The sequence below is a fragment of the Symphalangus syndactylus genome, chromosome 22 (assembly GCF_028878055.3).
Source record: "Symphalangus syndactylus isolate Jambi chromosome 22, NHGRI_mSymSyn1-v2.1_pri, whole genome shotgun sequence".
In the NCBI taxonomy this organism is placed as follows: domain Eukaryota; kingdom Metazoa; phylum Chordata; class Mammalia; order Primates; family Hylobatidae; genus Symphalangus; species Symphalangus syndactylus.
This window is the reverse complement of record NC_072444.2, coordinates 32159109-32179580: the sequence shown is the minus strand read 5'-3', so window position 1 is coordinate 32179580 and position 20472 is coordinate 32159109. Positions and strand designations below refer to the sequence as shown.

Here is a 20472-nt window from a genome sequence, read left to right as displayed (position 1 = left end):
CACTGTTTATTGTCCCAGGGAGCCAGTGGCATACCAGATGGAACTGCCAGGAAGCAGGGAAAAGACCTCCAATCCCTGACCTGGGCTGGGAGGGCCAGTGGAAAGGTCAGCTTCTCCCAATCTGCAGTGTAGAATCCGAGACTCTGAGTGGTCAGATGATCCCTTTTGGCAGGTCACCACCCAATAGTGACCAGGCCATGACGGGAACCATCTGGGTGGCCCCAAGGCAGCCTCCAGCACAACCCCCAGTGCCTCTCGCTCCCCCGGCTGCCTTGGGAACCTACCTGGACAGGCGCTCCTCCTCCAGACCACCCATTTTTCCCCCTCTGTTTTGTCTGGAGATGACGGCACCATGTCTGGACCCGGCAGAGCCTTTTGTGACCTGGGAAGGATCCAGCCTTGATCGCTGGACACCTTCGTCCAGCACTGGCCTCTTTCCTGGTGGAGGTGGCCACTGACAAACATTCCAGTTCCGCTCAGTTCTAGAATGTAGCTGATGCAATGAACCTATTAGCTGATGCTTCCTGACTCAGCAGGGCATAGGAGCTAGCAGAGAGGTCCCCACCCACAGCCAGGTGTGCCCCAGCAAGGAGAGTGCTGAAAAGAAAGGGAGGCACCTGGAACCAAGTGAGATGCCATCTTCACTCACTCGTTCAATCAGTCATTCATTTGCCAAGTATTTATGATGTGGCTGCTGCTCTGGAGACACAGTCATGAACAAGAGAGACACCTGCCTCTGCCTGGAGCCCACGTTCTGGCAGCTCATCCTCCTGGCTGCGCACATTCTGTCTGGGAGTTGTCTTGTCCACAATTTTACCCAGGACCCAGCCAGTGCATCCAAAGAGCGCAGAGGCCTGGTGGCCACATCGATGATGGCATTTTGTCCAGGAGTACTGAGTGCAGTTGAAACACAAGCCAAGGGAGAAAGCACTCATGCTCTCTGCAAGGTGCGTTTCCACTTTGTGTACAGTAAGATTGGGTCACGGACACAGAAGCAGCCAACACAAAGGCAGGGCCGGAGTAGAAGCTGAGTTCACAGGTGACTCTGGACACAGCAGCTGAGGAGTGAGACAGGGTGCACTGAGTCCCTGCCCATACCCCACAGCCTAATGCAACCAGACCTTCTTATGCCAGGCACCTGGCATCTGGCTGGATGGTAACAGCGGTGCCCACAGGAGTGAGTTAGCTGGGCAAGTGACTGCAAAGTATAGGGCTCAGGTGGGTGGAGGAAGTGCCATCTCAGACACATGAGAAAGGGTAGCAGTAAGGTCACAGCATGTCATTAAAGGAGGAACAGAGGGAGGGGAGGAGGAGGAGAAGGGAGGGGAGGAGGAGGAGAGGGAGGAGGGAGAGGAGGAGAGAAGAGGGAGAGGAAGAGGAGGGAAAGGGGATGAGAAGACACTGGTTGCTTTGTTTCACCGAGATGAAGGAACAAGGAAAGAAACAGTTGTTTGTGTGGTTGAGGAGCTTGGAATTTCCCCAGGGAAGATGTCCAGTAGACAAGAGAATGCAGGAGGTGAGGGATCTGGGCAAGAGAGGACATCATGATCAGTAATTGCTCTAGAGATGATAATGGCAGTGCCCAGAGCCGATGGGATTGCCCAGGAAGAATGCCCATACCTTCTCTGTGAGCCCCATTCCCAGTCTTATGAGCTATGGGGACCGAGTGGTCCACCTGGCTCGTAGCAGGCTCTGAATAAATAGTAGTATCATATTATGGAGTTTAAATTAAATCAGCAGGAGGGAGCCCAGCATAGCTTCCAGCATGCAGCTCTGATGAGGGTTGGCCTCCTTCCTTCCCTCACTTTGATGCCACCATTCGCTTCAGGGACCAGGACTCTCTTGCTCCCCTGCATCTCTTCTGCCACAAAGAAACAATCCTGGACTCCCAAGCCCACCCCCATGCTCCAGTTACCCTATCATTTGAATAATTTATTCTTCCAAGGAGAGTTTACTTCTTGAAAGACAACTATAGAACCAGGATCCAAGTGGAAGAATTCAAGGCATAAGACAAAGACTGAGTCCTCTAGGGAAGAGGAGGCCTTGCAGAGCCCCCAAAGACACAACCTGTTTTGCTGACACCCCTCATGTTCTCTTCAAACTTCCCGCCAGCCCTTCCTGGGGTGCTCCTTGGCCACATGCCTTTGTTCTGGACTGTCAAGTGGGTCCCCTTCTATGATCTTCTCTCCATCCATACCATCCCTGCCTCTAAAGATGCCAGCCAGAGAGCCTACCATGAATCTTCTTCTTTTACAGCGTTTTATATCATTGCTACTGGAAGGGCCCTGTGCACTAACCAGTCCTGACTTTTTCACAGTTCTTTTCAGCTAAATCTTTCATCCCCAACATGGAAAATAGGTTGAGGGGAGACAGCAGTGTATGGAGAGAGAGTGGGTGCCCTGCAGCTTCCTCTTTGATTCTTCTCCAGCCCCTGGAAGCTACATTAAGGCCCAAGAGAACACCTTGAGGCTTACTGATCTAGGCCCAGTTTCCTGTTACACAGATGGGAAAACCCACACCCAAAAAGGACGTGAAAATTTCCCAAGGCTGACTGCACAGGAATTAGCAGGAATTTACTCCATTTTCTTAAAAAATATTCCCATGAATTATTCATATATAAATATGTAAATTATTCATATACATTATTTATATATAAGGTAGTAGTATTTATATGTGTCCCAGTTCTCTCTTGAAATTCTCCATCTTGTAATCTATTTTCTTTAATATATTAATTGCTGTTTTTGTTTTTGTTTTTGTTTTGAGATGGAGTTTCGTTCTTGTTGCCCAGGCTGGAGTGCAATGGCATGATCTTGGCTCACCGCAACGTCTGCCTCCTGGGTTCAAGCGATTCGCCTGCTTCAGCCTCCTATGTAGCTGGGATAACAGGCATGCACCACCATGCCCAGCTAATTTTGTATTTTTAGTAGAGACAGGGTTTCTCCATGTTGGTCAGGCTGGTCTTGAACTCCTGACCTCCTGACCTCAGGTGATCCACCCACCTCAGCCTTCCAAAGTGCTGGGATTACAGGCGTGAGCCACTGCGCCTGGCCTAATTGCTGTTTTAAAGGTGGTGTCTGATAACTCCAATACTTACTTATTCCATGAGACTATGTCTTTTGTCTTTTATTTTTTCTCTTTGGTTTTTGTTCACTTGGTTCTGTCCCCTGGTATGCCTGGTAATCTTGTGTTGAATGCTAGACATTGTGCATGAAAAGCTATAGAGATGATTCATGGCTCTAAATCAGACATTGACCAGCTATAGTCCATGGACCAATCCTGCCTGGTTCCTGCGTTTGTACATCCTGGGAGCTGAGAATGGTTTTGTCATGTTTAGAAGGTTGAAAAAAATTAAAAGGATAACAGTTTGCAACACACAAAAGTTATTTGTAATTCTAATTCTAGTGTCCACAATTAAAGTCTTCCTGGCACATAGCACACTCATTTGTTTATATTTGTCTGTGGCTACTTCTGAGCTACACAGGCAGGGGTGTGTGGTTACTACCAAAGCTGTATGGTCTGTAAAACCTAAACTATTGACTCTGGCCCTTTGCAGGAAAAGTTTGCCATTTCTTGCTCTCAAGGCAGTTTCTCCTGTAGCAGTGACTCCCTTTCCCTTCTGGCTACCCAGTAGGTTGCGACTATGTGGAGAGAAAGTGAGTTTCCAGTCTCTCAGGCAGCCCATCCTCCTTGACAGTTCCAACCTCCATTCCAAGCTTCCCAGCCCGTGCATGGCTTCCTGGTCTCAAGCAGCTGCCACTTTGGGGATGAGAGAGCAACATCTCACGTCTTCTAAACTCACAGGGAATTCCTAGCTTCTGATTTTGCAGACTGAAACTGAACATTTGTCTATTTGTTTGTTTCTGTTTATTTTCGGTGACGGGGCCTCAGTCTTGTGCTTTGAAAGGCCTTCTTGGAAACATGGATTAAGAAGTTGCTGGGACCCCAGCGCAAAGCAAGGAGTGGCTGTTTTCCTATGGCTTCCTCATTCCAAGCGAGCGAGCCTCCTTTGTGCTGTCCCACCTTGGGCCCTCCTTCCTGCTCACCCCTCATCTCAACCTGGGGCATTTGTGGGGACAGTGCTCACAGCCACCACTCCCTGGGCCTTTCACGTCCTGACTTGCAACAGCTCTAGTGGGCAAGATGCAGGGAGATCAGCCCTGCCTGGGCAGGAAGCCCCAGCTGGCCCACAAGGTGTCTCTGCCTTGGAGCCAGGTGATATGAGCACAGGGATTCTCACCATGTGCCCTCCCTGCAGCCCATGGAGCCATGGTTGGATGGCACTGCCCACTCCTGTCCTGATGGGAGAAGGGGCACAAGGTGACTGTCCAAGAGCAACAGGGAGGGTATGGGGGTAATGGGGGCCTTTCAAGTGCATCTATTTGTCTGTGTGTTGTTTTTAATAAAATGGCTGTTGGTGTCATAAAGACAGCAGCTGTTATTGAATTTAACAATATTCTGCAGCAGGAAGCCTTCAAAAGCACTCAGAACCCCTGTGGGAAGTGGGTGCAGGGGACTCTCACATGTCCCCCTCCTCTCTTACACCACCCCCACACTTAAAATTGCATTGCAATTTCCCCACTCTCTGACTGCATAAAGGTTTTAATGAAACAAGGGGATAACCATCTCCCTCCTGCTGGCTCTGTTGACGCTGCCAGTGGGTTTTGCAGGCAGAGCACCCTGCCTGGCCACGGGGCTCTGTTTGCAAGCTTCTGGCCTTGCTCCAAGGAGATTAAGCTGCCCCCACCGCCACCCCCTGCCTGCCCATGGACTCAGTCTAATACTGGGGGCTTGACTCAGACCTCGCTGGAAGGCATGTCTTGGATGTTAAAGGAAAAATTATTCAATGACACTTATTAGAGTGCAGTAAGGAATACTTTACTTGGGGCCATCACAGCAAGTACAGGGACCACACAATAGGATTTTGCTATGGGGGAGAGAGATTGGGCTCAACTTTGAACACAGCCTGGGCAAATGGGAATTTGCAGCCAAGGGGCAGGGCGGGGTGGTTGGTGGGATTGAAAATGACTAGGAGGAAACATCAGGGGTAAGGGGGATTCTGGCTAAACACACCTAACAGGGTTCTTGCTGAAGGCAGGCCAGGGTGATCAGATGTCACCTGGGGAAGGGTGAAGGATGACAACGGATCAGAAATGGAGGATGATCAGATATGGAAGGTGGGGGTTTTGGCTAAACTCACTTAGCAGGGTTCTTTGCTAAGCATAGACTTTAGAAGGAAGTGCCCAGACATGCCTAGGAGAAGGTGCAGGAGCCTGATGAGAGTTTCGCCGGGCAGAGGATCTTTGTCACTGAGTTTGGTGGAGTTTGGCAGCTGCATCAGTGAGCAAGCACCTCTCAGAACAGAAATAGAAGTGTGGTCCCCTTTTCACATCACGGGCCCCAAAACAGAAGAAGCCCACAGTCGTAAGGGGCTTGGCCCTGCCGAAAGCAGCTCAGGGAGGGCTGCAGGAGTGAAATGACTGTGTCTGCACCGTGGAGTCCGTGGCTGGGATCCCAGGACCAGTGCTCAGGGTGCCTGGGCCAGGTGTGTGGTGGTCTCATGGCATGGCCTGACCTTTTCTGACCCAAACTGCTCAGCAGGGGCTTGTCTGGACCAAGATTCAGCAGCAAGTAATGCCCTCCTGGGTCAACGTCTCCCACGCTGAGCTCTTTCTCTCCAACTCACAAATGTTTACGGAGGGTCTAGGGCAGAACAGAGATGGCTGGATTTGGAGGGCCTGCCGTGAGTGGAACCCAAGACAGAGAGGCTCCCTCCTCTCTCTGAGCCTACGTCCTGCTGAGTTCATGGAGGTTTTGTTTTCCTGGGGTTCAGACGCTTAGGTTCTGTGTAAGAAGAGTGCAGGTGCCAAATATGTGAGATGCTGCGTCAAGCAAACCTTCTGAAACAAGGTTGTTTTCTGGAGGCCTCTCAAACCTGAGCTTTGTGAATCTCCAGGAAGGAACTAAGCTTCCTACACAGAATTCCCACCCTGATTTGAGCAGAGAACCCTTGTGGGTTTTCCCAGAACGCTGAGAAGGGTCTTTGGGGAGGGTAGGGAGCCTGCAACGCCCCCTCCAAGTGTGGAACCTCAGGCTGTCCCTAGCCCTCCCTAGCCTCATCTCTGTCATGCAGCCACACCTGCCTGCCCCCAGCCCTTTCCCCCACACCTGTGGCAGAGCCGGGGGTTCCCTGGAAGGAGATGAGAGCCTGACACAGAGGCTCACACATGAGTCATTGTTTGGGGAGGTGATAAGGGAGCCCGAGCGAGGCTGGGAGGATTTCATGTGGCTCCTGGAGACATCTGATTCACTGTGTCAGTGCAGGCCGCCTCACTTCAGGTCTTTCTCTCAGCAGATCCTTCCCTTTGCCTTCAGCACAGACCCCTCCCCTTTCCGCCTCCCCTGTCAGTGAGCTATGCCTTGAAAGGCCACAAACAGCACCAGACCCAGGGGCATGCAGTGCTACCAGTGTATTGCTGGGGCTCACTCACATGCCCTGGGGTGGCCAGCTGTTGGCTGATCTGGGCTGGCTTCAGCTGGGGGTTAGGGCTGTCAGCTGTGGCCCATGGGTCTCTCAGCCTCCCGTGGGCTGGGCTGGGCATGTTCTCAGCATGATGGCAAATGGACAAAATGGCCAGCCTCATGCACCGCCTTGCTCTCAACACTGGCCCAGCCCACAGGCAACTGCAAAGCATCCTGGCATGAGTGTGGCTGGAGGGGGTGAGGATTTGGGACCACCATGGAAACACATCACAGGTACCTGGGGAGTGGGTCCATTACAGACACTCATGGTACCTCCTGTTGTGGAAGCTCTTGTCACAGGTGCACTTGCATGTGTATTTGCGATTGGTTTGTTGGTGTCCTCATCACCCTGGATTGTAGCCTGTTCTGGATGGGGACACTGCTTGGTTTTTTTCCCCTACTGCAGCCTTTGGGTCTAGCCCAGTGCCTGCACACAGTAGGTCCTGAATAAGCAGCTGTTGAATGAGTGAAGAGTGCTTTTCTATAATATCTCGAGGCAAGGTGTGTGATATGCTTTGGCTGTGTCCCCAACCAAATCTCCTCTTGAATTGTAGTTCCTGTAATCCCTACGTGTTGTGGGAGGGACCCATGGGAGGCAGAATTTAATCATGGAGATGATCACCCTCATGCTGTTTCTGTGATAATGAGTGAGTTCTCATTCTCATGAGATCTGATGGTTTTATAAGGGGTTTTCTCCCTTTTGCTCTGCACTTGTCTTTCCTGCCACCATGTGAAGAAGGACATGTTTGCCTCCCCTTCCTGACTGTAAGTTCCCTGAGGCCTCTTCAGCCATGTGTAACTGTGAGTCAATTAGACATGTTTCCCTTATAAATTACCCAGTCTCAGATATGTCTTTATTAGCAATGTGAGAACAGACTAATAAAGCGTGTCACTCCTCAATCATGTCTCCTTGGGAGACTGTCAGACCCTATATGAGCATGAGAAAGAAACATCGGGGGCTGGCATAGGAAGTGCATTAGTCCATTCTCACACTGCTATAAAGAAATACCCCAGACTGAGTAATTTTTAAAGAAAAGAGGTTTCATCAACTCACAGTTCTGCATGGCTGGGGTGGCCTCAGGAAACTTACAATCATGGCAGAAGTTGAAGAGGAAGAAAGGCACCTTCTTCACAGGGTGGCAGGAAGGAGAAGTGCTGAGTGAAGCAGGGGAAAAGCCCCTTAAAAAACCATCAGATGTCGTGAGAACTCACTACCATGAGAACAGCATGGGGGAGACCACCCCCATGATTCAATTACTTCCACTTGGTCTCTCCCTTGACAAGTGGGGATTATGGGGCTTACAATTCAAGATGAGATTTGGGTGGGGACACAAAACCTAACCATCTCAGGAGGTCCTACGGGCACAGCATGGAGACACGATCCCACCCGACCCCATGCTGGAGAGTGTGGTGCACACGTCAGGCTGCTGCTCGATTGACAGCACTGCTCCCAGGACAGCCAGGGTGCAGAGGAGCTGAAGGCAGCTTCTCAGGGCTGAGTCCCCGACACTGCTCTTCCCTCTACCCAAGATCCCAGGACAGAGTGGATCACTCACTTGTCCAGAGCTGGATGCTGGGTTACAGGCTTTCTGTGCACTCTGCAAACTCCAGAGTACTTCTGAAGATGGCTAGCCCCAGAGCTCAGGTCAGGATGCAGGTTGAACCAGCTCCAAACTTGGTCAGGTTCATTATATTGTTCACAGCCCCGTGACTGTTTCTGTCTGCAGCCACTGCAGGTAAGGAACCTTCTTGCTGGGCTGCTCGGCACACCCTCTGGTACTCAGCTGGTGTCTGAGAATCCCTTGCTCCTGCTTCTCGTGTGTTGACTCTAAAAGGTGTGCATGGACCTGCTCCTCTTAGATGGGGGTGCTGGATGGCACATCAGTCCTGAACCAGGGTCAGTGTTGAAACATCACTGAAAATAAGGCTGTGATGACAGCTTGAAACACAGGGAGACACATGTCTTATAGTCTGTTTAATTTGGTCAGGTGTCTGGGAGACAGGGAGCATATTTTGAAAGACAGTTCAAAATAAAAATATTGGAGGAATCTGGCCTCTGGGGCTGGAAGCTGGATGGACTGATGTTAGTCCCAATTTGCAGAATGTCTGCTCTGGACCACTGACTGCATTGGGTGTGCCCAGCCCCATCTCTACTGCTCCAGGGAGCTGGCTCAAGCCTCTGCATAGTCTCTGCAGTGACCATAACCAGAGTAAAGCCACTGTTCTTTGAGGACCTCCTGTGTGGGGGCCCCTGAACTGGGTGCCTTCCTTCCATGGCTTCTCCCACCTACACCAGGCACATGTCTGCTGAATGGAAACTGCGAGGTCACAGCACCATGCCTCCGAGAGCGAGGTGCAGGCGGGTTTTTTGGAGGGGGAGCCTCGCCATTTGCTTAGAGGTTTGATGCACTGACCATTTTATAAGCTAAACGTAGGATCTGAAGACAGTGGATGCGGCGGTCCTGGTGGCGCTGGGAGTTGTCAGAAAGGACTCCGCAGCTAACACGCCAGGCTCCGGCTGTGGATGGAGCATCTCTGCAGCAGAAGGCCCCTCGGCTGGTTCAAAGCCTCCCTGGCAATAGGGTGTCTCTTCCCCCAACCCTGAACCTCTCCTTAGCATGCAGCAAGCCCGACTTCCTTCCCCCCAGCACTGGCCTCCAGAGCCACCATCTTTTGTGGAACTTCTCAAATGATAGCGGAAGTTCAGTGAAAGAAATGGGTCATTTCCCTAACGGCCACTGAGCTCAAAGTTGAGTATCAGTGGCTTCTGTTCTTACACAAGCCAAAAATTCAGGCCGTGTGTGTCTCTGTGTGTGAGTGAGCCTGTGTGTGTGTGCATGTGTGTGTGAATATGTGAGTGTGTGTATGTGTAAGAGTCTGTGTTTGAGCATGTGTGTCTGTGTATGTGTGAGTGTGTATGTGCATGTGCAGGCATGTGTGTGTGTGAGTGTGTGTATGAGTGTGAGTGTGTGTGAACATGTGTGAGTCTGTGTATGTATGAGAGTGTGTGTGCATGTGTGTGTATATGTGAGTGTGCCCATGCATGTGTGTGCTCATGCTTTGGAAGCTGCCCTGGAAGTGCTGAATGCTCTGAGGGGGTTTCTGCTTCTTCCAGCCCTGGACTTTCTGCTCCAGAGAAGATGCTTTTGCCTGTCATGGAGCAGATCTGACTCCCCGGCCCCTGGGATGGCCCAGGGTCCACGGCTGGGGAGCCACATTTCCCAGCCACGATGCAGCATTCTGATCCCCTCCCGTCTGCTGGGCCATGTTCTCTGAATGCAGGTCAGAAGGAGCAGATGGACAGGGCCTGGCTTCCTTCCCCCTGTAACCCATTTCATAGTCATTATATTCAATTCAGCAATGTGTCTAAGCGTTTCTGTTTGCCACAAGAGGTGAATATGCAGGATTGGCCTTCGCCAAGGCGTGTGGCCACACCATGGAGGGGGCCCGTGAGCAGAGGCTGCCCATCTGTGCCCCCCCACAGTCATGCCACACACAAAGTGCCCACTCTGGGATTCTTGGGGTCCTGCAGGCCAGGAGTCACAAACTTTTCCTTAAGGACTAGATGTACATATTTGAGGTTTACAGATTGTACCGTCTCCATGTGAAATGTGCATTGAGATCATGGCTCCGAAGGCTGCTGTTGGGTGATTCATCACCTTGCAAACATGAGGTGAGGGCTCTGTGCTCCCTTGACCCTAACTGAGCCCCCAGGGTGCCCGAGCCTTTGGAAAGCCTTTTAACTCAGAGGGTAAACCTCACTGCCAGTGAATTCATTTCCCAAGGTCTCTACCCACCTCATCCTCACCCCATTCCCGGTGTCCTTGCTGAGAATCCCAGATTTGAATGTGGCAGTGCTGAGAAGCTGGTCCTGAGAAGGGAAGGTGGATTGATGCCTTGGTTTAGGCTTGCAGCTGGGTGGCATGGGGTCTTTCTAGCAAGAACTTGTCCCCTGGGCTCTCTCTGAGTCCCATCTGTAACACTCTGTGTTCTCTAGTTCAGAGCAATCTCCAGATACAAAGAAACCCATGGGTGACATTGGTAGCCAGTCCTAGGGTCAGGGTACATGAGTACAACTTCAGGTCCCTTCTGGAGCCGACAGCCAGACAGATACTTAGGAAGATCTCCAAGTCTCTAGACCGTGATGCCATGGCCATTGGCCATCCCTGTGCAGAGAACAACAAGAATCTGCATTAGTCAGGGTTCTCTAGAGGGACAGAACTAATAGGATTGATGTATATATAAGGGGAGTTTATTAAGGAAAATTGACTCGCACGTTCACAAGATGAGGTCCCACAATTCTCACAATAGGCCATCTGCAAGCTGAGGAGCAAGGAAGCCTGTCTGAGTCCCAAAGCTGAAGAACTTGGAGTCCGATATTTGAGGGCAGGAAGCATCCAACATGGGAGAAAGATGGAGGCCAGAAGACTAAACCCATCTAGTCTTCTCACATTCTTCTGCCTACTTTTATTCTGGCTGTGCTGGCAGCTGATTAGATTGTGCCTACCCAGATTGAGGATGGGTCTGCCTTTCCCAGGCCACTGACTCAAATGTTAATCTCCTTTGGTGACACCCTCACAGACCCATCAGAAACAACACTTTGCATCCTTCAGTTCAATCAAGTTGACACTCAGTATTAACCATCACAAGTCCACCCCTTGTCAACTTGAATGCATACACATCTCCTGAAATTACACATAATCTTCAAATAAAGACAATAACAAGGTCTTAGTTATACCTACCATAATGCAACTATCCTTCATACAACTCTCCAAAAGGCTGTGCAGGACAGCAATGAGGGGCTGAAGCCTGGAGCAAGCCTGTTGAATTCCGTGTCTGCCATGGCTTAGCTGTGTGTGCAGTACCGGGTTAATTTTGCCCAAAGAAATGTCCTTGCCCCCAATTCCTAATCCCTTGGAATGTCCTGCCTGAGAAGAGTGTCTTTTTTGCCTGGGGGCCTTGGGCCTGGCCAGATAATACGACGGTGCAACTTACGATGGGAACTGGGGCCATGGGGTATTGTGGTATTAGCTTGACCTTCAGAGGGGCTGGAGACTGGGGTCAGCCGTGCCAAGGGTCACCTGTGGCAGAGCCCAGCACAAACTCTGGGCATCAAGGCCCAAGGGAGCTTCCCCGATATTTCATGCGTATTGTCACACATCATTGCTGGGATGAGACAGTGCTGTCCACATTTCTCCACTGCAAGGTGACATCCGGAAGTGCCTGGTCTCCCCTGGACTCTGTCCCATGCCTCTCTTCCTGGTGCTCATCCTTCTGCTGTGATAAACTATAACCAAGAATATAATGGCTTTCTGAGTTCTGTGAGTCTCCCTGCCGAATTGTTAAGCCTGAGGGTGATTGTGGGGACCCCAAATGGCACTGTGCAACCTTGGGAAAATCCCTTAACCTCCTTCTGGACTTGGGGAACATATTTGTGCCCACCTCATGGTGCTGTAGTGAGCTGTGAATGTACTAATTCACTTGGCATGAGGCTTGGCACCCTCTACCAAGAAACTTGGGGTGACTCCTTGTTATGGACCTCTACAGTGGCTCCGAGGTGTCAGCCCCATGACCTCTCTTCCTGCCTGGCTTTGTTATTGATAAGGAAAGTGTTGGAGGGAGAAGGGGTGTTAAAAGGAAACAACCAGGGATGGGCTCACCCCTCACCCTATGAGGCACACTGGGGGTGACCTCCAACCCAAGGCTTCAGCTGCAGTGACATCTGTCCTGTGGGCTTGTCTTGTGCGTTGGAGGATGTCTGCCAGCATCTTTGGCCCTTACCCATTAGATGTAGAACCACTCCCACCCACAGTTGTGACAACCCAAAGTGTCTCCAGACATTCCAGATGTCCCTGGCTGAGGACCACTGCTCCACCTGCCTAGGCCCTTTGGGACAATTCCCTGGGGACTGCCCTTCTCTGTGTTGTTGTGACCAAGCCGAGCCCTGTGAGATGTCAGCAAAGCATTTTCTTAGGGGGAGTTCTGTTTCTGTAGTGTGTGATCCTGTCCGAAGCTGGAAGGACTTCCGATGAGAGGAGACTTTATCTCCAAGTAGTGTTGGCTTGAAGCACTTCCCTGAGCCAGGCCATCACCCCCTGTGATGGTGAATTTTATGCATCAACTTGACTGAGCTGAGGAATGCCCAGAGAGCTGGTAAAGCATGGTTTCTGGGGGTGTCTGTGAAGGTGTTTCTGGAAGAGATAGGCACGTGAAATAATGGACTGAGTATGGAAGATCCCCATTCAGCCATGTGGGTGGGCAGTATCCAATCTGTTGAGGGCCCAGGTAGAACCAAAAAGACAAAGAAAGGGCAAATTCTCTTCTCTCCCTCTCCTTCCCTCCTCTCCCTCTCTCTCTCTACCCCCCCTTTCTCCCTCTCCCTGTCTCTCTCTCTTCCTCCCTCTCTCCCTCATCTCCCCGCCTTTCTCTCTCTCGCCCTCCCCCTCTCTCTCCTCTTTGTCTCCCTCTCCTCCAACCTCCCCCTCCCTCCCTCTTTCTCCCCCACTTTCTCCCTCTCCCCCTCCCTCACCTTCTCTCCCTCTCCCCACACCTTCCAAAGAGAGGGAATAATGAGGACCCCTTGTGGATTTTCCATATTTCAGCCTGTTTCCTACAAATATTATTGGGACCACTGAGCTGGGACATCTGTCTTCCCCTGCCCTTGGACTTGGACATCAGAGCTCCTGGTTCTTGGGCCTTTAGACTCAGGTACTTCCACCAGTGTCCCTGCCCACTGACCTGAAGTCCCTGTGGTGTAGATGGAGCTGCGACATCCATCTTCTCCTGCCTTTGGCCTTGGACTGAGTGACACCACCAACTTTCCTGCTTCTCTAGCTTGTAGACAGAAGATCATGGGATTTTTCAGCCTTCATAATCACATGAGCCAATCCCATGATAAATTTCTTCTTATAGATCTCTCTATATTTCATTGGCTTTGTTTCTCTGGAGAACCCTGACGAATACATTCACCCCTTGGAAGACTCTGCGGGGTCACTCAGAAAACAGCACACTCCTTTGTGTCCCTGCCATAAAAGCTGGTGGCCTTGTTCTGCTGTGAGCATCCCAGTTTTGGAAGATGCATTTTTTCTTAGCAGCCTGTTCCCAGGAGGTGAGCAACTGACTCAGACGAAGCCTAATCCCTGAGGTTCCTCCAACTCCAGCAAGCCAAGCTGCCTCTCATCTGTCCACCACTGGGCACTGTGAGCTTCTCCCTAGTCAGGCCAACGTGTTCACAGAGACTCTTTTTCAAGGACTGCCATGAAATTGACATTTTGCAGGTCTCTGTGGAAAAGGAATGGCTTTTTTGGGATGGAATTGGCACTTTGGGTCCCAATGTCACCTGTCACCTGTCAAACTTACTTTTGTTGCATGACAGACATTTCTGTGTCCAGTGACCATGGCACTTTGTTTGCATAATTCAGATGCTCCAGACTCCTGCGTTGTGAAATCAGCTATGATACACACAGCAATGTCATCTGTTTGCCTTGGCCAATTCCGGGACCATCACTCCCACCTTCATCCAAGTGTACCAGCCAAACGTGCCTCATGTCCTAGAAAGAAAGCCCTTGGTGGGTTTGTTTTTGCCATGGACAATGGCCTGTATTTGATTCAGCTTCGTTTAATAAGACCTTGTTCAGACCCAGAGATGGATTACAAACTTCCACATCAATCTTCAGGGCCTGATCTTATTACAAACCACCACAAATATAACCATAAAAGCCCTATTGATTGATGCAGAGCTTGGTAATCCATCTGTCCTCATCCATTATTCTGGGAATAATTTTTCATTATCTGGATGGCAGCTGATTCCTCACACATTAGTATACAGTGACAATTAACAGAAGCAGAAAAAGCCCCCAAATTAGCAGGAACAATAACACCTGTCAGGAAGGGGAAGCAAGAATTCCCACACAGCATGCTTCTGAGCTCTGGGACCAGGTCTGAATTTCAAAGAGTTTGAAGATGGGATTCAGTGTTGACCGTGGAAGTGGAGAGGGAAAAGTTTGCTTGTTTGTTCCTTCCTTGAGGGCATAGAGTGTGTGCTCCCTTTAGGTGACATCATTGTCAATCCAGTCATAGCCCCTGCACAGCTGACATGGAAACTTTTCCAGGATTGCTCAGGGGCAGCAGGGTTTATGGGACAGGTGTTCCTGCCCGAGGTAGCTAATAGCCACCAGAGACTTGACCAGAAGGAATGTTATTTAAGGCGAGAGTATTGAGAGAGACATGAGTGAAGAAGGAGAGACATGAGTGAAGAAGAAAGAGAAAAGTCGAAGCCTCCTGAGAATGGTGCCATTTGCATAGTGTGGGAAAATTCCCTTCCACAGAACCAATAAGATATGGTCTCTCTCCACACAATGATTCCATAATCTGAACATTCTTGTGTTTGGCAAGATGCTATTTCTTCTTAACATGGAGAAAATTGAGATAGAGGTGGCTGAAATATTTCTAAGAGCCATCGAAGGAATCAGACTGGTACATTTCTCTCTGATTTTCAGTTCCAAAAATCAAAAATCCTGTGTAATTGACTTCTCAAGGGAAACCCTCATGCAAAGTGACTTATTATCAAGTGGCTTCATATGGACAAACCCAGCAGGGTGAGGCCACTGCTGCTAGGTGTTAAGACCCAGCCATAAACTAGAGGCTGTGGGTCTCTCTGAAACCACCTTGACAGTGACCAGTGAAGAGCCCGGCACACAGCAAAGCTTTGATGGTGGAGGGGGAAGGTTCTAATCCTTCAAACTAAAAGATTGCAGTTTGATTCCAAGCATTAACCGGTCATCCAAAAATAAGAATATGCTTTTATTTAATCTACAAGCAGAGCCATCTTGAGCTACTCACCTAAATCATGTATCTGTAAACTGTGGTCCACGGGCCAAACATGGCCACTGCCTGTTTTTGTAAATAAAGTTTTATTGGAAAACAGCCCCATTTGCTTCTTTGCCCATTGTCTGTGGCTGCTTTTTTTGCTACAATGGCAGAGTTGAGTGGTTGTGACTGAGGCCATACTGCCTGTAAAGCCTAAAATATTTACTATCTGGTCCTTTTAAGAAAAGGTTTGTTTACCTGGGATCCACATGAAGATTTACACATGGAAGGAAACTACTCCTGGCTCTTGGGGAAACTAAATGATGGGGCGGATGCTGTAAACACCACACGACTTCTCCTGTGTTATTTTGCTTTCTTGTAAGTGAGCAGCCTTCCAAAGAGAGGAGATAATGAAGAACCCTTATGAATTTTCCATATTTCAGCCTGCTTCCTGGAAATATTATTGGGGCCACATGTCAGAAGTCCCAGTCCTTGTCCAACCATCATGAGGGTCTGTAGTTTATTCTCATAGCTGTAACATCCTAAGCAGGAGCCCAGGAGCCCATTAAAACCCACACTCCAGGTTTTGAAGCACATGGCTGTTTTCTTTACAAGAAAAGTCTGTGCAGGGTTCGGTAAACTGTTGATCTTGAACTTATTTAACAATAGAATGTGGCCACAGGTGTGTGGGATTTGGATTTAGATGTTTGGTTTTCTTGGGGACGCTGGAGCAGAGAATTGCCTTTGTCCAGGCTCTGCTTGCTGACCAGGGAAAGTCATTTTTCTTCTTTAGCATCAGGCATCCAGTTTGTCAGACAGGTTCAAAAAAATGCGGGTAGAGATGGGTTAAATCGATCCCAGGTGTGAAGGCTTAGCTAGGTGCATCAAGGGGTCCTGTAGAAAGCACAGCTGTTGTACTGCGGGTGTGTGTCTGCCCAGACCCTCTTAGCTGGTGATTAGCCCATAATGCACCCTTCACATTTTAATGTGGGAAATCTATGAAGAAAATTTACACGAAAGGCAGGAGAAGGGCCTCCAGGGCAAGGCCAACATCAGAATTAGATCATTACCCTTCCTTCTGTTAACGTGGTTTCTGATTTGTTATCCCTTAGTTATAAGCTTAATGATACATCATGCAGCTAAGATCACATTATCATCAGCATCACCTTCACCATCATCACCATCACCATTATCATATCACTATCAGCATCATCAGCATCAGCATCATTATCATCATCATGTCACTGTCACCATCATCACCATCACTGTCATTACCATCAGCATCATTATCACCATCACCATTATTACCATCGTCACCATCACCACCATCATCATTACCATCACTATCATTATCACCATCACCACCATCTTCTTCACCATCACCATTATCATCATCACCATTATTATCATCACCATCATCACCATTACCGTCATTATTATTACCACCATCACTGCCACCATCACCATTATCATCATCACCATCATTATCGCTACCATCATCACCACGTCACCATCACCACCATCACATCACTATTATCATCACCGTCATTATCACCATCATCATCACCATCACCATCATTATCATTACCATCATCACCACCATCACCATCAGCAGCAGCAGCAGCAGCAGCAGCAGCAGCAACCTCCTTCTCATCACAAGAAGCACAGACACAGGATGAGCACATACGCTTCGTGACAGCATGGCTTTCTCTTGACTGGGCCAGAGGGAGTGTGTGGGTAGAGAGCAAGAGGAGACTGAACAGGCAACCCCCCCTCCACAGCTGTCCATCCTTTTCAATCCTTCCTCTGCACACGAGGCCTGAGTTGGGTCTCAGGAAAGTTAGTACATAGATAGGGATTGCCAGAACTGGTAGACACTCCATTGTTGGTGGGATTAAGGGTGGTCCCTGTGGCATAACTTAACTTTCAACTCATTAGCAAACCAACTTGGTAGTCCCAGAGAAGGGACTTGCCCAGAGGTTTACAGCAGGTGCCACAGATGGGGCATAGGTTTATGGGACGTCATTGGCCAGAACTGCAGTGAATGCAGCACCTTTATTCAGGGGGCATCAGAGCAGCTGTTGCCTGTGGGTGAGCAGTACTAGTGCTGCAGGCACACAGTAGGTGCACAACGAACAGTTCCTGAATCAATGGATAGAAGAGGGCTTGGGAGAGACCCGCCATACTCATGTGTTTCCTCCACTGTTTGCCGGATGCTGTTATTCTGCGGGTCCTGGAGGAGAATCCTTCATGAAAAACAACAATTACCCCCAGAGAGGGGGAAACAGGAAGACAAAGCTTGTTTTCTGGCTGTGCCAACGTTTAATCATTTATGAACAATTTCCCCCATGAGGATCATATCCAGCGGAGAGGTAACATCTGTTTAAGAGACTGTCCTTGGGAGGCCGCCAGAAAAATCTTGACACTGAAACCCGCCATGCTGAAACACGCACATGCAGTGTTCTCACCCCAGCAGCCCAAGAGGCTGGTCAGGTGTGAGGGGCGGGTCTCTGCAAAGCAGACACCAAGATGGAGCCCCAGGCGGAGACAGGACAGTTGCTTGGATCTCAGGTGGAAGGACATGGGGAGATGAGTAGGAGGAGGTGCTGGCACCTGCAGGCTTGGCGGACTCCCTCACTGCCTTGATCTTCCAGCTTCTCAGGTGCTAAAGTGGACCTTCCAAGTAGCCCTGGCTGCCTGGTAATGTCCCCGGCATCCAGGTCCCAGGAAGGATGTGACAGATGTGTAGTCAGGAAAGAAGGTGGTCTGGGATAGGGACCAGAGGCAGGAGCTGTTGCAGGCCTGTCCTGTCTCCCCAGTCCTGTGTCTGTGGTTAGTGGCAAATGTTGCAGAAGGTTTTGGGACAGAGATGGGGGATGGGAGAGAATCCCTGCTTTCTGCCATCATGCGTGTGGGTGTCAGCAAACAGCTCTTGGCCAGAGCTCTACCTGCCCCACTTCTGAAGTGGCTGGTCTTTCTGTTCCTATCCTGCCGATTCCAGTGCCCCCCCACCTCCCCATTCAGGGATTGGGGCCAGGGCAACAAGGTTAGACCATGGATTCTCCTCTGGGGCTGTGGGAAGCATCCACCGCTGGCCTGAAACTTTCATTCCTGGAACCTCATGAAGCAGTGAACTTCTTAGCGAGGACTCTGGAAAGAGGAAGATTTCACCCTGTGATCCGGGTCTGTGAGAGTGTCATCCCATGTGCTCTTCTTTTTACCTCCCCAATATGTACTGGCCCATCCTCGCTCCCCCTGGGTCAGGCCAAACCCTGCTCCCACTCACAGACCAGCACCCTGGAACTCACCATTCCTGAATAGAAGAGCGGAACTGGCCCAGGGTGTGAGGGGAGAAAGGGGTCATGGGGAATATCTCACCCAGAGCTGACCTGCCGCCGGGTAGAGGAGGCAGGTGAAGGGCTTGGCAGGTGCAAGAAAGAACACAGCCGCCCATGATCCAGGTCACGGCTTGGAGACTGAGAGGGTGGTGGAAGGAGAGAGCCCAGAGCTGGAGCTCCCCCTTCCCGGACCCCGAGTGAGAGCAGCCTCATGCCTGGGGCCTGCAGTCGAGGAGGAGAGAACTGAGCACCTGTCACGCTGCCCCGAGTTCCCTGCTGTGGATGGGACCTGGCATCCCCAGCTGGCTTGGGGGGATGTGCCTCCATCTTTCCCGGCCCCCCTCGCCTCCTGAACCTGGTTTCACGGGTGCCCTCTTCCCTCTTTCCTTCTTTCCAGGTCTGGCTGTCCATCAGATCATCACCATCACCGTCTCCCTCATCATGGTCATAGCTGCTCTCATCACAACTCTTGTCTTAAAAAATTGGTAAGGCTCCTTGGGCCCTTCTGGCCCAGAAATGGGGGGTCCCTGGGTGGTGAACACAGAAAGGCCCCTACTTTTCAAAGCCAGCCTGTTCTGCTGGCTTCTGCCCCGGGCAGTTCAGATGCCACAGGCTGCTTGCCGTCCAGCGCTGCCCTTTGGCCCGGCCCCTCTCCTGGTTTCCCTGCAGAAGGCCAGCGAGCCCAGCCTTCGTGACAGAGCTTCTCAGGGTGCGTGTGGTCCTGGGTTCCAGATTCTTTCTCTGGATCCAAGTGTCCCTTGGGACCCAAGTTGTCCACCCAGAGCACAGTCCCTATTTCTTGTCTCCTCTGCCCCTTCCCTGGAAAGGTAGGGATGGGGCCCTTCTGCCGGCACCCAGCGGGGTCCCACGTCCCTCACTCAGGCTCGGCAGCCGGTTGCTGAACCAGCCCTGTTTGTATTCTTTGTTCCTCTCAAAGCCACTCTGTGTGCTGAACTAGGTTACCGCTTTGCTCCAGGCAGCCTGCCTTTGCCTATTTCCTCCTGGAAATTGGCCTACTTTGAGGCAGGCCTTGCTGGGTGTACACACCTGATAAGCCCCTGAGAAATCAGGGGACTGCTGGGAGGCCCTGCTGCTCGAAAGCGCCTTGGGGACCTCACCTGCCTGCAGCCACTCCTCCAGCAACTGTGTCTCCTTTCGGCATCCAAGCTTAAAACTCTCTCATAGAATAACAGACCCAAGTGGTCCCCTTGCTGCCTGCACACAGCCATATGAATCAGACAAGGCTGATGGTGGAAATCACATCGGTGCCTCAGAATCACAGGGGAACACAAGAAAGAGAGAGAAAAAGCCAGGCTCTGGGATCAGAGGAGGTGGGACTCCTTGGCAGGCTGCAGGAGGGTGGGGGTAGCACAGCCCCACAACAGACCTCCCACTTGGCTAGCGAAGCCTCAAAGCTGCCTCCTGATAGGTAGCAAACTGGGACCCCGGGCATTTTCTGGAGACAGGTGATGACAGGACAACACAGAGCTCACAGTGGGGCTTCTTAGGCAGGGGCTGGCCAGAGAAGGGGCTTTGGACCCCTGGACTGTGTGGGTGTATGGAAGGACAAATCCCATTGGCCATCTTGGTGAAGGGCTTCATCTCCCCAGAGACAGCGGACTTTGTAGCCTGGTCTGTGACAGGTTGATGACAAGCCTTCATCTTGCTTTTCCCACTCTCGAGCTTATAGCAGACCTTCAAAGAGCCCTTTGGGAGAACAGCCCGGGAGGATGGATGAGCAAGTCCTATGAACCTGACCTCCCTCTGAGGAAGACTTTGTGGGTGGGACTGCCCCCTGCGTTTGGCA

General features: G+C 50.7%; 1 protein-coding gene across 3 annotated transcripts in view; it reads left to right on the top strand.

Moving 5' to 3' along the window:
- Positions 1-20472, top strand: part of AJAP1 (adherens junctions associated protein 1) — a 139006-nt gene that overhangs the window by 97371 nt on the left and 21163 nt on the right. For all 3 annotated transcript variants that reach the window (XM_055261627.2, XM_055261624.2, XM_063631164.1), the window contains exon 3: positions 19063-19150. In XM_055261627.2, the coding sequence (XP_055117602.1) occupies positions 19063-19150 (88 nt within the window). The remainder of the gene's footprint in view (positions 1-19062; positions 19151-20472) is intronic.